The 13235-nt window shown below is 38.1% G+C and overlaps 1 protein-coding gene across 1 annotated transcript in view; it reads right to left on the bottom strand.

Moving 5' to 3' along the window:
• LOC122631607 overlaps positions 1–12446 on the bottom strand; it is a 23984-nt gene extending 11538 nt beyond the window's left edge. Inside the window, exon 1 of the mRNA XM_043817520.1 lies at positions 11473–12446. Within this exon, the coding sequence (XP_043673455.1) occupies positions 11473–11556 (84 nt within the window). The 5' untranslated portion in view covers positions 11557–12446. The remainder of the gene's footprint in view (positions 1–11472) is intronic.
• Positions 12447–13235: the final 789 nt, after the last annotated feature.

The raw sequence follows: 13235 nt of genomic DNA, 5'->3' as shown, positions 1-13235 counted from the left end.
AGAGAAAAAGTGGACGACGTTGGTCGATCGATCTGTTCGACCCTGAGGACAAACCTGAATAAATACTTGAGACAAGAGAGAAGAACATGTTTGAGAATGTATCTTGTATTTTCGTGGTACACCTATAATTATGTGTTTATGGAAATTAGATACCAGTGATACCTTTGAGGATATCTTTATTTCGAAATTAACAGAAATTAAGGGAGTTATTAAGAAAAGAAAAAAAAAAAAAAATCAGATAAACAACGAATAAAATATCGACAATATTTTCAAATCGTTTTTAACGTCATATTGGTACATATGTAAATATCTAGAAAATATAGATTAACATATGTACATACCCAGATAAATTAGATAAATTCGATGTCAAGTTGATAACACGAATCCGTAAAACATCGAAGATTCTGAATCTAACTAAGCACTTTTCTTCGCCGATAATCGTTAGAAACAGGATCAGAGCGGATGTTCGTTTCTCATGGAGTTTATTACGAGGAAAAGGAGAGTCTTCCTCGTAGTAAGTATCTTACATTCTTGGTTAGAACTTGGTTAGAACGACAACGACATGGTTAAAATGAAAACGCGCGACGTAGAGACGACTATGAAAAAGATTACGAAGAAGAAGCTATGAAGTCTGGAACAAAAAGTTAAGAAAAAAAAAAGAAGAAGAAGAAGAAGAAGAAGAAAAAGAAGAAGAAGAAGTGAAAAAAAAAAGCAGGGATAAGAAGTCTCTTGGCTAGGCTATCGACACAGGTGATATATGCAAGTGCAGGTGCTTGGTCCATGACCTGGGCGGAGTCATTTCGCGGCCTTCGAAGGGACGGTAAAGAAGAAAACGTAAAATAGGAGGATGAAGAGGAGAAGAAGAAGAAGAAGAAGAAGAAGAAGAAGAAGAAGAAGAAGAAGATGCGACTGCGAAGAGCGGCGAGGGAGTGCAAAGATCTCTCAAGGACGCCACCGTACCTCTTTGCCGTCCTTGTCTGGCTTAATGAGAAACCCTATGAACGCCGCGTCTACGTACTTTCGCGTGTAGGTAAGCGTCGTAACGCTCGTTCAGGGTCGAACCCTCTTTAGTAGAGGATAACTACTTGATTTGAAAATACATCGTGAAGATATATTTTCGTTAGTTCTGCATGCGGCTAATGACGAACGGTCGACATTCCCATCGAATGAATTAAAGTGACGTACGTTCGTTTCTTCTCTCTCTCTCTCTTTTTTTTTTTTTTTGTAAGAAGGGAAGAACAAATAAGGGGGAAAAAAAGAAAGGAATGAAAGAAAGCAAAGAAAAAAGAAGAAAGCCATTAGTCCGACAAAGAGATAGAAAAATTGTCGATGACATTAAGAAAATTGTTATGGATCTTTTCGTTAGAGACGCCTTTCGCACTCTTGTATTTCGTGTCTCTGACCTGGACAAGTAAGATAATACAAAAGGAAAAAGAGAAGGGTAAGGAGATATCCAGTCTTCTTCTCTCGACTCCAGGACATTTCTCTGCCAAGGTTGTAGTAATGAAGGCTAGTTACGTACGAACCCAAAGCCAACCCATAATAGCCAAGAGTCGATAGTCCGCATCCCCCTGATTTATCACTAACATCCTGATTTATTTCGCTTTGCCGCTGATTAATCTACCTTGCGGCTTCGGTGACGACCGTTCCAAGTTCATACGTTTCCTTCTCGTCGGCAGTACGTCACGCTCGCTTTAACATCCGCGATATCCGTACGTCATTTCGTTTGTCTTACTCCGTAAACGAGGATGTGCTCGTACCCGTGACCATTTTACGGAATAAATTTACTTACCGAAAACACTTTTTCTCACACCATATACCATCTTATTTCATCCCATCGCAATTCTCAAGAATATAATTCACAATAATTTATTTTTGAGAATCAATTTGAAGAAAATAAATAAAAAGAAAAAATCTTTTTTATAGCGTAGCTTGTTATCGTCGAGACAAGACGAGTTGAATTATTTTAAACGATGTAAGTGTTCTCACGCGTTATATACATATAATAGAAAAGGATATCTGTTAAAAAGGTCTTTCCTCACAATGAACGTAGATCGCGACCCTTATATCGCTCGTGTAATTGCCTTAACCGTCGAGTCCTGTGGTAAAAGATCTAAACTACCTCCCCTCATCCTCACCTTTCATTCGCGAGAAACTCTGAGCGATCATCGTGATAATATTCTTCGAGCACGGAAAGGATTCCTACATTTCCGAGCTTGAAACATCGCATTCCTTCGTCTTCCTTCTAAATCGTTCGAAATTGATCATCTCGATGAAAAGAGGAACTCTCGATCTTTCTTTCTTCCTTTCTATTCTAAATCCTTCCTTTATATTCCATGCCATCGAGATTTATAGTAGATCTTCTTTGATCTCGCCGACCGAGTGGATTTCTGCACGTGGTGAAATAATCAAGACAAGGTCGATTTTTAATTCATTAGATCGATGACGAATTGTTCATCTAGAGGATCCATCTGTTTGCACAAAAGTAGATAGCGGAAGTTCTTTTCTTGATGCACGAATATCAAGCGCGATCGTTGATTAACATAAACGTACGTGCTTCCGCCCTGTCTTTTTCTAGCTGGCCGTGAACGTCTTGTCGGAGTAACGTGAGAAATATTCCAATCGAAATCGTGATTCATCATCGCAAATTTAATTAACCGTAGGACGATCGAACCTACGTACGTTTGTATATATATATATATATATCGTACGTGTCTTACGAACGATGAAAAATATATACGTAGCTGAGAGGGACTCTATAATAATCAGAAGTTGCTCGAGTTAATTGGCGATGGTAGACAGTTCGTAACGAATGTTTTTCTCTCGAGTTTCTTTTTCTTCTTTTTCTTTTTTTTCTATTTCTTTTCTCTTTTCTTTTTCTTTTCCTTTTTCACGACCGATACGATTAACCACGAAGTAAATTACTAGTGATTCAGTGAACAATTAGAGTCAATGTATGCATGCATATTATCCGTCGAGGCGCGACGCCTTCCGTGTAACGACTGACTTATGCTTATCGTAGATAGCTGTTGTTGGTTATCGCAAAACACCAATCCCATCGATATGCGGTTTCATTGAGAGAAAGAGAGTGAATATTATAATAAACGTAATCGAGAGTGTTCATAAATATCTCAATCACGTAGGAAAGAAGTGACTGTAGTAACTAATAAAAATATTGCTGGGATGATAATCAAAATAATATGCGATCAAACGATATCAATGCGACGGATGGTTACGAATGAGCTAATTTCAATAATAATCGATGTTATACGAGCTAAACTTCCGTTTCCTCGACGTCCATATTATTTTTACGAGTAAATCTATCTAAGTATTTATCGAATTAACGAGATAGAGAAAATCGAAAGATTATACGTTATACAGCTACCCTTTGCTAAGCTTGAAAAGGTTGCCGACCCAACGTCGTCTAAACTAAAGCAAAAGGGAGGCAGGCGGACATGAGTCGCGCGTATCTCAGCCTCTTCCCCCTTGATTTACAACTTGGCGGAAGGTAGGGAGACTTCGGGGTCGTGATGTAACTATACTTGAATTGACCTCGTGAGTTTCTCAGGACCCTAACCATTTTAGATCCAGCATTTCCAGGCACTGCGGGTCATCCTGGAACTTCCATGCTGGGTACTCCCTTCTCTTCCTTCTTCATCATCATCATTTTCTTCTTTTTCTTCTTCTTCTTCTTCTTCTACGTTCACATTTTCTCTCTTTCTCTCTCTTTCTCTCTCGTTCTGCGTCTCTCACAATGCTATGCAAATCCGTGCCTCGCTGACTAGACTACAACATCGTGCCCCGAGGACTCACGAGATCGAAAATGTAGCATCTCGAGTGTTTCTTCCTTTCTTCCTTTCTTTCTTCCTTTCTTTCTTCCTTTCTCTCTTCCTTCCTTCCTTCTTTCTTTCTTTCTTTCTTTCTTTCTTTCTTTCTTGTTTTTATATATTTTGTTTTAATTCTTTTTTTTTTTTCGTATAAACCTCGAAATTACACGTGTTTTCGATTTAACTCGTACCTTAATACCTTTACTTAAAGGAACGTAACTATTGCCATATCATAACCGCACCGTCGTCGGTAAGAATTTGATGATTTCATTAGTGGACCATCCATTCGAAATTATTCAGTATTACCTTCCGCGAGAATATTACGATCGAATAAATTACGATCGAACGAGCCATTATTATGAGAAACTATCAGCCTTGAAGAAATAAACGCATGCTCGTAGATAGATTATAGATAGAGAGTATTGAAGGTTTCTAATCGCGTTTTAAGATCGTTCTATTGGAATCGTAGATAGTTACAGTTAGATGAACGTAACCTCTAGCATAGTACGAAAGGATAAAACTTTATCGGTGGATGATGATCCTATGTCATAGTCCTTGCTCGTATTAATTATCAACTATCTAGATAATTATATAGTATGTATTATACTCAAACTTATATCTGTTATATTTCTCTTTGTTTTTAACGATGTGCGTTGCATAGAATATCATCAAAAGCCAATATTCACAGTCATTCACAGAGTTCACCGAACCTAACTGTAAAGCCATTGTAATGATCGTAGCTAAACAAAAAGGAAAGGCCATTGAGTGGACAGGTAATTTCGTTTCCTCGTGGCTCATTAACGAACCAATTTAATTATCTCCTATGAGTTATAATAAATTAATCTCGAAGGGAAAGAAGAAATCTTCCTGGTCGTTCTATCTTTTCTTTTTCTTTTTTTTTTCTCTTCTTCATCCCTCGTTTCATTTAAGTACTTAGTTACTTAAGCAATATAAAAATTATCTTAAGACTTATGCAAATCGTTAAGGAGAACGAGAAATCTCGAGAGATAATCGTTAGAAAAAAGTTTGTAGTTAAAGTTAGGTAGATAGTTACGTTCTTAATCCATACTCATAATAGATAGTATGATAATAGTAAAAGAGAATAGAGCTCTAGGAATAAGGGAGATCATGGTAATGGACCATCCTCTTCTACGAATACATGGCCTTTCCTCGAGCATCGTGAATGGGAAAGGATCGTGGATCGCGTGCAAGAACCGAAGGATCAAGATCGCGATCGCATACCGAGCGTAACCAACGATCGATCCCAGTTTTAACGCTCGAGGTCAGGTGCGTGGTACTCATACCCAATGGCGTTTTCAAAATCGATTCCAGTGCTTATCCCTTTCTTACGAGATATATAAAATCGTTCGAGATTTCGATCTTAATGGATCCATAATGGTTAGACGTGAACATTTTTTACGAACACGCGACGTTCGTACCACTCGTATTTCTTTATAATCGGGAAAAATATATCGAGATTTTTTTTTTTTTTTTAACGAGAAAACGAATACTCGTACTCGTTATGCCCATCACAATGTTTGACCTTGGTCGTGCTTTAATTCGACATGTTTTTTAATTCACCTCTCTCTCTCTCTCTCTCTCTCTATTTCTCTGAATTACGCACGTACATACATATACATATATTCATTAGATATTCCGGGGCAAAGTATACCAGAGAAATAACAGTACTTATCGTCGTGTAAGGAGACACAAAGAGACGAACAAAGAGAGAGAAAGAGAGAAAGAGTGAGAGAGGGAGAAAAGGAAACGGTCCATCTCTCTTTAGTGGTCCTAGCGAAGCAGTTAGGTCAGTGCCACCTTGGATTTAATGTCACTTTGGACTCGTGTACCTCATCGAGACGATGACGAAGGGAATGAAGAAGAGAGAAAGAAAGACCAGATTTGCGGTCTGTCTGCGGTCGAGTCAATGTAAGATTGGCTCGTCTCGTCTCTGAGGTAACAGTTTGCTATAAGAAACAGGAAGGGATGAGGAAAATAAGAGGAAGAGAGACAGAAAGAAAGCAAACGAGGCGATCTCTTCGTTCGTATATATATAACATAGTCTGTCTCTCTCTCTCTCTCTCTTTCTTTCTTTCTTTCTTTCACCTTGTCTTTTTTTTTATTCGTCTTTGAAGGATCCTCAAGCATAGGAACGATTCTTTTCTCACCTCGAGCGATTTCGATATGATTCTCATTTTCTAAACTCCCATAACATCAGAATCGTTTAAACGATCCCATATAACCCGGAACAATCATTTTTGATAACCCATACTTACCATTCGTTAAGGTTCACCAACACTTTTCTCTCATATCGATTTCTACATTTTCTCACAACGATCGATTACTTACTTGATTTTGCCATCTTTGATGAATTACGAGACGATTGATTTAAGGATAACATCGATTATCCCTATATCCTTCCCCACTCTATTCCATTCTATCCTTCCCCTTCATCGTTATATTCCAAATTAATTAATTTCGACGAGATATTTCGTCGGTAAATCGGTTGGATGCATTTTATCGTCTGGTTACATGACGTTGCATGTCTCGTGAAAAAGGAAAAGAGAAGGAGAACCACAAGATTTATCTTGAACGCTATTGCGGGGGAGTCGTAAAGTTTACAATGTGACCGAGCAAGCGTGCTGGTTGAAGAGAGAGAGAGAGAGAGAGAAAGAAAACACACGCGAGAGATTATTGGTATTATCCTCTTCAAAGACGTCCAAGCAGATATCGATTTGTCTGGACCACAAATTCCTGTGGTCCCTTGGTGTGTTCGCAAAAAGGACATACTCTTTCTTCCTCTATCTTTTCTCTTTCATATTCTTCTCTTTAAGGTTTACGCACGGGCGGTCCAGCAAGCTCTTTCTCCGTCGTCGACGAATCGTACGAATCGTTTATAAACGATCGAAAGGAACGTAGTGGTCATAGAGAAGAAAGAGAAAGATCAGTTTCGTTCGGAGTCACGAACGCGATCGCGAGATCGCTCGATAAGATTCTTCGAGAAGACGACATGGAAACGACCTTGATCCGAATAACCTTTAGGTCGGACCCCCTTCTTCTTCTAATGGAATTTAAATCCTCCTTGGTTCTTCGCCATTCAAGTTCGTCTCGCACGTTTTCGTCTTCGTTTGTCATTGTTGTACCTTCGATAAAGCTGGCTCGTCACTTCCCGTGCTTTTTTATTATAGTTGTTAAACCAGCATGGTTAAAGAAATAGAGAGAGAGAGAGAGAGAGAGAGAGAGAGAGAGCAAAGTTTCTTTTCTCTAAAGGGATTTGCGGTTGGTCGAACCTTCGACCATCGATGAGACGTTCTACCGAGACTTTGTACGATCGCATAGTTACTCCAAGGTCAATGATCCTTCGCGGACTAGATCATGCGTATCGAGGAAATGACTCCTTTTTTTTTCTTATTCTTTTTTCTCTTTCTTTTTTTACAACTTCGGAAGAACCATGTTCGTTCCTTCGACCATACATGGTTTTAACTACTTAGATTTGTTCGCGGAAAATTAAACTTTATATTTTTATTTCTTTCTTACTTCTTACTTCTTATTCAAGAGTAAAAAAAATAGAAAGGGAGGAGAAATAAAATAGGAAAAAGAAATACATAATCACGCGAGCCAAGTCACGTGATATAGATAGGTGGTAGAAGTTCTCTCTCTCTCTCTCTCTCTCTCTCTCTCTCTAAGTCTGCTATTTCGTTTAACCTGGAATCACTATGTGCGTTACTATCCCGGAAGATACGAGATAATTATAATCTCGCTGTATGATTTTGCCGCGGCGAGTAAGCACATCGTTATCGTTACGATTATCGTTCGTGGTTGACTCTATGGTAACGGTAACGCGAGAGTAACCTCGAACGACTTTTACCATTTACGTTCGTTCACTCATCGGACCTCATTAAATTCTAAACTGAGATAAAAAGATTTAAAAAGTTAAACACGTGGTTCGAATGGAATGGGAGGAGAAATGCTTCGTTGATACGTTTCATTGAGAAATTATTTATGCGAAAGATTTCTTCAATGAAAGTGAAGTAAAGAGGAATGAACGAAGGCGGAAAAAAAGTGAGAAAAAAAGAAAAAAGAGAAAGAAGAAAGTCGGCGATCTAGAAAGAGAAAAAGACAAGAAAAGAAAACAGAAACAAACGAAAGAATGAGAAGAAGGAGAAAGAACATTGGATCATCATCTTCACGCGATACCAAGCGAAGAGAACTTACGTAACGCTTTCATGCAAGACAAGGCCAAGGTTTTCACGATGAGTCAAGTAAGTAAGTACACGTGTGGTCCCGAGCAAGTAAGTATCTCTTTGCGTTTTATACGCGAGCCTCGGATGCCGCTTTTAATAGTACTCTATCGAAACACCAATCTCTCTTTCTCTCCGACATCTTTCTTTTTCAAAAAAAAAAAAAAAGGAAAAAAAAATTTTCTTTATCCATACTAGCACCCTCACCCCCATAGATCACATCGATTTCATACTCGAATTTTTTTTTCGTAATTGTTCTACGTATTATGGACTAAGAGATAGTATGCAAACGTCGGAGAAGGGATTCTCCTTTACCTTGAAAAAGGACCACCCTGGACGATCGGTTTCGAGCTAAAGAAATTGTAGATATACTACGTGCAAGGATATAAAACTACTTCAAAGGATACCCTTGAGAATGAGAAGAAAAGAGGGAAAAGAAGAGGTATAAATAGCAGCTAGGTGGATAAACGCAGAATAGGAGGGATCTTCTCTCTCTCTCTCTCTCTCTCTCTCTCTTTCTCCTGCATAATAATAGATCGCGATGGTTGTTCGAACGATAAAGGATGAAATGGTAGGTACTTGCATAAATAAAAAGAGAAGAAGGAGAAGCAAAAAAAAGGAAAAGAAAGAAAAAAATCTCCACCTACGGTGTGGGACAATCATCATTGTAGTCCTTATGGTATCTACAATACATGCTCTAGGTATCTATGTAGTTTGAAATTCTTTCGAAAATCAAAATCTTTTCTTCGATCGAGTAAAATAGATTCGTAAATTTTTATATTGATACCAATTCTATTCTCTCTCTCTCTCTCTCTCTCTCTCTCTCTCTCTCTCTCTCTCTCTCTCTCTCTCTCTCTCATGTTTAACCCACAATTCAAAGTTTACACCCTCGAGAGTAGGTAAGTATCTATCTACCTACCTTCCTTCCTTCCTTTTTAAAAGCAAGAAATACAAACAAACTCGAAACCTAAATAAAGAACTCGAAAAGGACAAAGGATGTGACTGGTTTACAGGATAAATACATTCCTTTTACTTCCCCTCTTTCTACTTCTTCTCTTCAATTTAAAAAAAAAAAAAAAAAAAAGAGATGGAGGTGGTTCTCTCTTTCAGAAGCAAAGGTCGGATATAAGAAAAGAGGCACGAGGGTCGATGGGTGCGTCAAACGCTCGACTTTATACGTCTGCGGGGTGGTCCCGAAGTTCTCTTCCTCGCGGATACGTGGGTACACGCCGTCCTCCTCGCGAACGCTCGTTTAATAACGATTTATGATGGCGTAAACTGGAACCCCCTCTTGGTTGGTCGCCTTCTTACCTCGTGTAACTTCGTCTACAGACAAAGGAGAGGTTAAGGGCGAAGGGTAGAAGGGATGGTTGACTACGTACGCTGTTTCGACGCGTATTGTATTAACAACAACTAAAATACGACTTTGACGTATTTGTTTATCTTTTCTCTCTCTCTTTCTCTCTCTCTCTCTCTTTCTTTCTTCCTTTATTTATTTCTTTCTTTCTCTCGTGCTATCTCATATACTTACCTCTTCCGAAATATTTCTCTTTCGGGACACAAGATTCATTGCTCATTTAATATTTTAATATTTTAGTAATTTAATATTTTACTTTTCTTTTCTTTTTTCTATTTTTCCCTCTTCTTTATTTTTTCCATACGCGTGAACTTGTGCTTACTGTATAATATAATTATACTTATTAGGTATACTGATATAATATGTGTATACTATGTAGACGTATTTGAAATGATAATTTAATTACATGCTTATGCTCGTCTATCGTGAGTATAAACTTTGTTATTATTTTTTTACTGTCTCTCTCCCTCTCTCTATCTCTCTTTCTCTCTCTCTCTCTCTCTCTCTCTCTCTCTCTCTCTCTTTCTCTATCCGTGCTGTAGAACACATGTTTATTTTTCTTTTTCTTTGTTTCTTAGAAAAGTAGATACAAATGAGGAATTCGATCGAAGAAAGATGTCTCTCCTCACTTTCATTGACAAACTCGTCGAATTACCACCGATATAGTTAAACGAGTATCACTCGGGTGGAGGTCGAGAAACGAGGAAATTCGTTCAACGAGTTCCAAAGAAGGTAAACGAGGAAGCATTTCGTCACCGTTATCCGTCACTCTCGTTGTTAACCGATCGATCCATCGTTTTTGTTAAGAGCGAATGTGTATCGAGCTTATTAAAGAAAAAAAAAAATTGTATAAATAAATAATTTAAAGACTTACGAAATAAGAGTTTTATACATTCGGCGTTAGGTTTATTCGAGCGATTAAAGTTTTTGACGAATAAAGAGAAATCAAATTCGTTAGAGCATAAGTTTTCTTTTAAAAAAAAGCTTAACTGGTACTCGTTCGCAAGACCTAGAAATCTATAAACTAGTTTATTCGTGAAAGATAATTATCGTGATTTTCCTATTTTCGAAAGGATCGAAGATAGAAACGTTCGCATATACATATTTAAATATACAGATATCGCAAAGTATATTTTATAAATACCCGTATAATAAGTTGTAATATAGCCAAGTGGAAAATGAGTTAGACTTGAGTGCAGATTGATGACCATCATTCGGTGAAATCGTTTCGCAGTAATGACAGTTTGATGCAATATCATGATAATTTCCAATGGCAAGTATCCGTGAATTGTCATTATCCGATATCGAGCTGTATTTTATAGATATTACATTATTATTGTTCGTCTTATTATTATACTTAAAAACATTGAAGTCTTAAGTTAATAAAACGGTAATCGTTTGTGGGTAAATCTCGTACATTTCAAGTAAGTATATAAATATATGAATGAAAAATATGAGATAGTAAAAATCTGTTAATTTGAGGATTAAATTTTATAAAGGGGGTAAATGTTGGTATTAAAACGATTTAAGTAAAATAAAATGATAAAATGACGTTGATAAGCTTACGAACGCGTTGGGAATGAAAGAAAGAGAATCGAAGATTCCTTGGTTGGTATGTGCATATATATACAGTACATACTTATGGTACATACATATGTACATATATATGTATATATATATATACACATATATTACGTAGGCGTTCACGCGAACAATTTACTCCGAAGTAAGTACTTACGTCGCGTTTCTCATAATAAATTATTAATGATTGCCCGGAGGAACGAGTTTCGTAGTCACGTTTCGCGACTTAATTATCTCACTCGCGATTCACGGAGTACCGTTTTCGAAGAAAACACTTCTTTCCGTGCATACAAATCGATTCTAATCTTCCGATCTTTCTATATATATATATATCTTTTTCTTTCTTTCTTTCTTTCTTTGTATATACGATTCTAGAACGTCAGCAGACTCGTCGAAGCGTTTTAACATTTCACGTTAGTGAGCGACCTCAAAGAGGAATAATAAAAAAAGAAATATAAAGACTTACTTGATAAGGGTAAGCGCCGCTTCTGTAATAGCTGCTGGTAGTCAAAGCTGGATGACTTTTACTGCTGCCACACATGGAAGCCATTTTTTCAAGACGATATTGTCCTCCCTTCGATATATATGTATATTGTAAGTATCTACTTCTATCCGTCTATTCGTCTATCTTCGAAGAAAGAGAAAGAAGAAGCACGTGAATCTTGATGAAAACTTCAACTCGGACGCATCATCGTTTGTTCGTTTTCTAACTTAGATCGTAACGAAGAAAATATCAAAACTCTTGGTATCCTCTCATCGTGCACTCTTCTCGATCGAGGTACGTCCTCTTTGCTCTTGACGACATATACGACACACATTCGAAGGAGTGGATCTTTGCGAAGGTATGTAGGTACTTTTACTGGCACAGCTCGACTCGAACTCGACTCGACTCGACTCGACTCGACTCAACTCGAACTTGACTTGACTCGACTCGACTCGACTCGACTCGGAGACTCGACTCACGCGGGAGAACAACCGTAAGTCGGCCGATTACGACTTTCGTGCAAGGCCACCACAGAGGTGTGCGATTTTTTTCGAATGTTCACGGAGGAGGTACCGTTAAAGCATTAAATGTGTATTGAAATCAATTTGATCCCTTCGTCGAGTCTCCCGTTCACCATCGAAATATATTCTTCGAGGAACGCGTTCTCCTTGTTTCTTTTTTGCATTTGTAAAACTCGTCGATCTCTCGAAATTATTCGAATTGAAATAGTTTCCGTACCTGCGGAAATGAGAACATCGACGTCACGTAGAACAAACGAACCGTTCGATTCGACGCTTTAACCTATTCCGAGGAGAGCTCTCGTGTTTCTCGTTGGCGGAGAACAACCGAGCCAAGGTAGAAGTCGAAGCGGAAGGCACGCAACCACACCAACACGTCCTTCCTCCGGGACGGTTGACCACCGACTGACAGCCAGAGATCTTCACGCATCGCCGTTCTTTATCTTCGTTCTTTCCGTTCGGCTAACACCGCCGTTTGTAGCCGCCTCTGCCGCCTCTTTCTGACGCTCCTACTTCTTCTGTTGCTTTTGCTGTTGCTTTTGCTGTTGCCATTGCCATAGCAGTTGCTGTTGCTGTTGCTGTTGCTGTTACTGTTGCTGCAGTCGACTTCTACTGCCGCCATTTTTTCTCTTCTACTTTTTTCTAGTCTCTCACGCCAATCCAAATTTCAAGATCTTCGGTCGGACGTCTAGCGGAAGTGACGATATCGTTGCGTTAATCGAATCGAACGAATATTCGTAAATTCTTTTTATGATTTCTTTCAAAATGATGTTTTCATCAAATTCCGACGGTTTCTTTTTCTTTTTTTTTTTTGAAGAAATATTTTTTTCGTCCTACTTCTTATTTTATTATTCGTCTTCGACTACATTTACTTTTTCTTTCTCGAAGACCACCCGTCGATAGATCAGCGTGGGAGATTTCCCTTCGATCGTCGATCAATCGTAACGCTTGCGTAAGAAAACTTCGGTCGATCTGTCGTTCGTGATCCGAGATAATTTCGTAGTTATTGAAAAATAAACAATGTGATTATTTCTATGACAGAAAGCAAGGATTATTCATTAAAATCGCATTAACCTTTGCGTTAATCTCGTTGCGACATTCGATAGAAATATTTAGTTCGTGAATAATCTTAAAAAAATTTCGATTCGGAAATAAAGATCCTCGTTGATCGTAAATTTTGATCAAATTGTCTCAAAAAAAAAAATATATATATATATATTTCTGTAA

The sequence above is a fragment of the Vespula pensylvanica genome, chromosome 9 (assembly GCF_014466175.1).
Source record: "Vespula pensylvanica isolate Volc-1 chromosome 9, ASM1446617v1, whole genome shotgun sequence".
Taxonomy (NCBI): Eukaryota; Metazoa; Arthropoda; class Insecta; order Hymenoptera; family Vespidae; genus Vespula; species Vespula pensylvanica.
The sequence above is the reverse complement of the archived record's forward strand: the minus strand, read 5'-3'. Positions and strand labels throughout refer to the sequence as shown.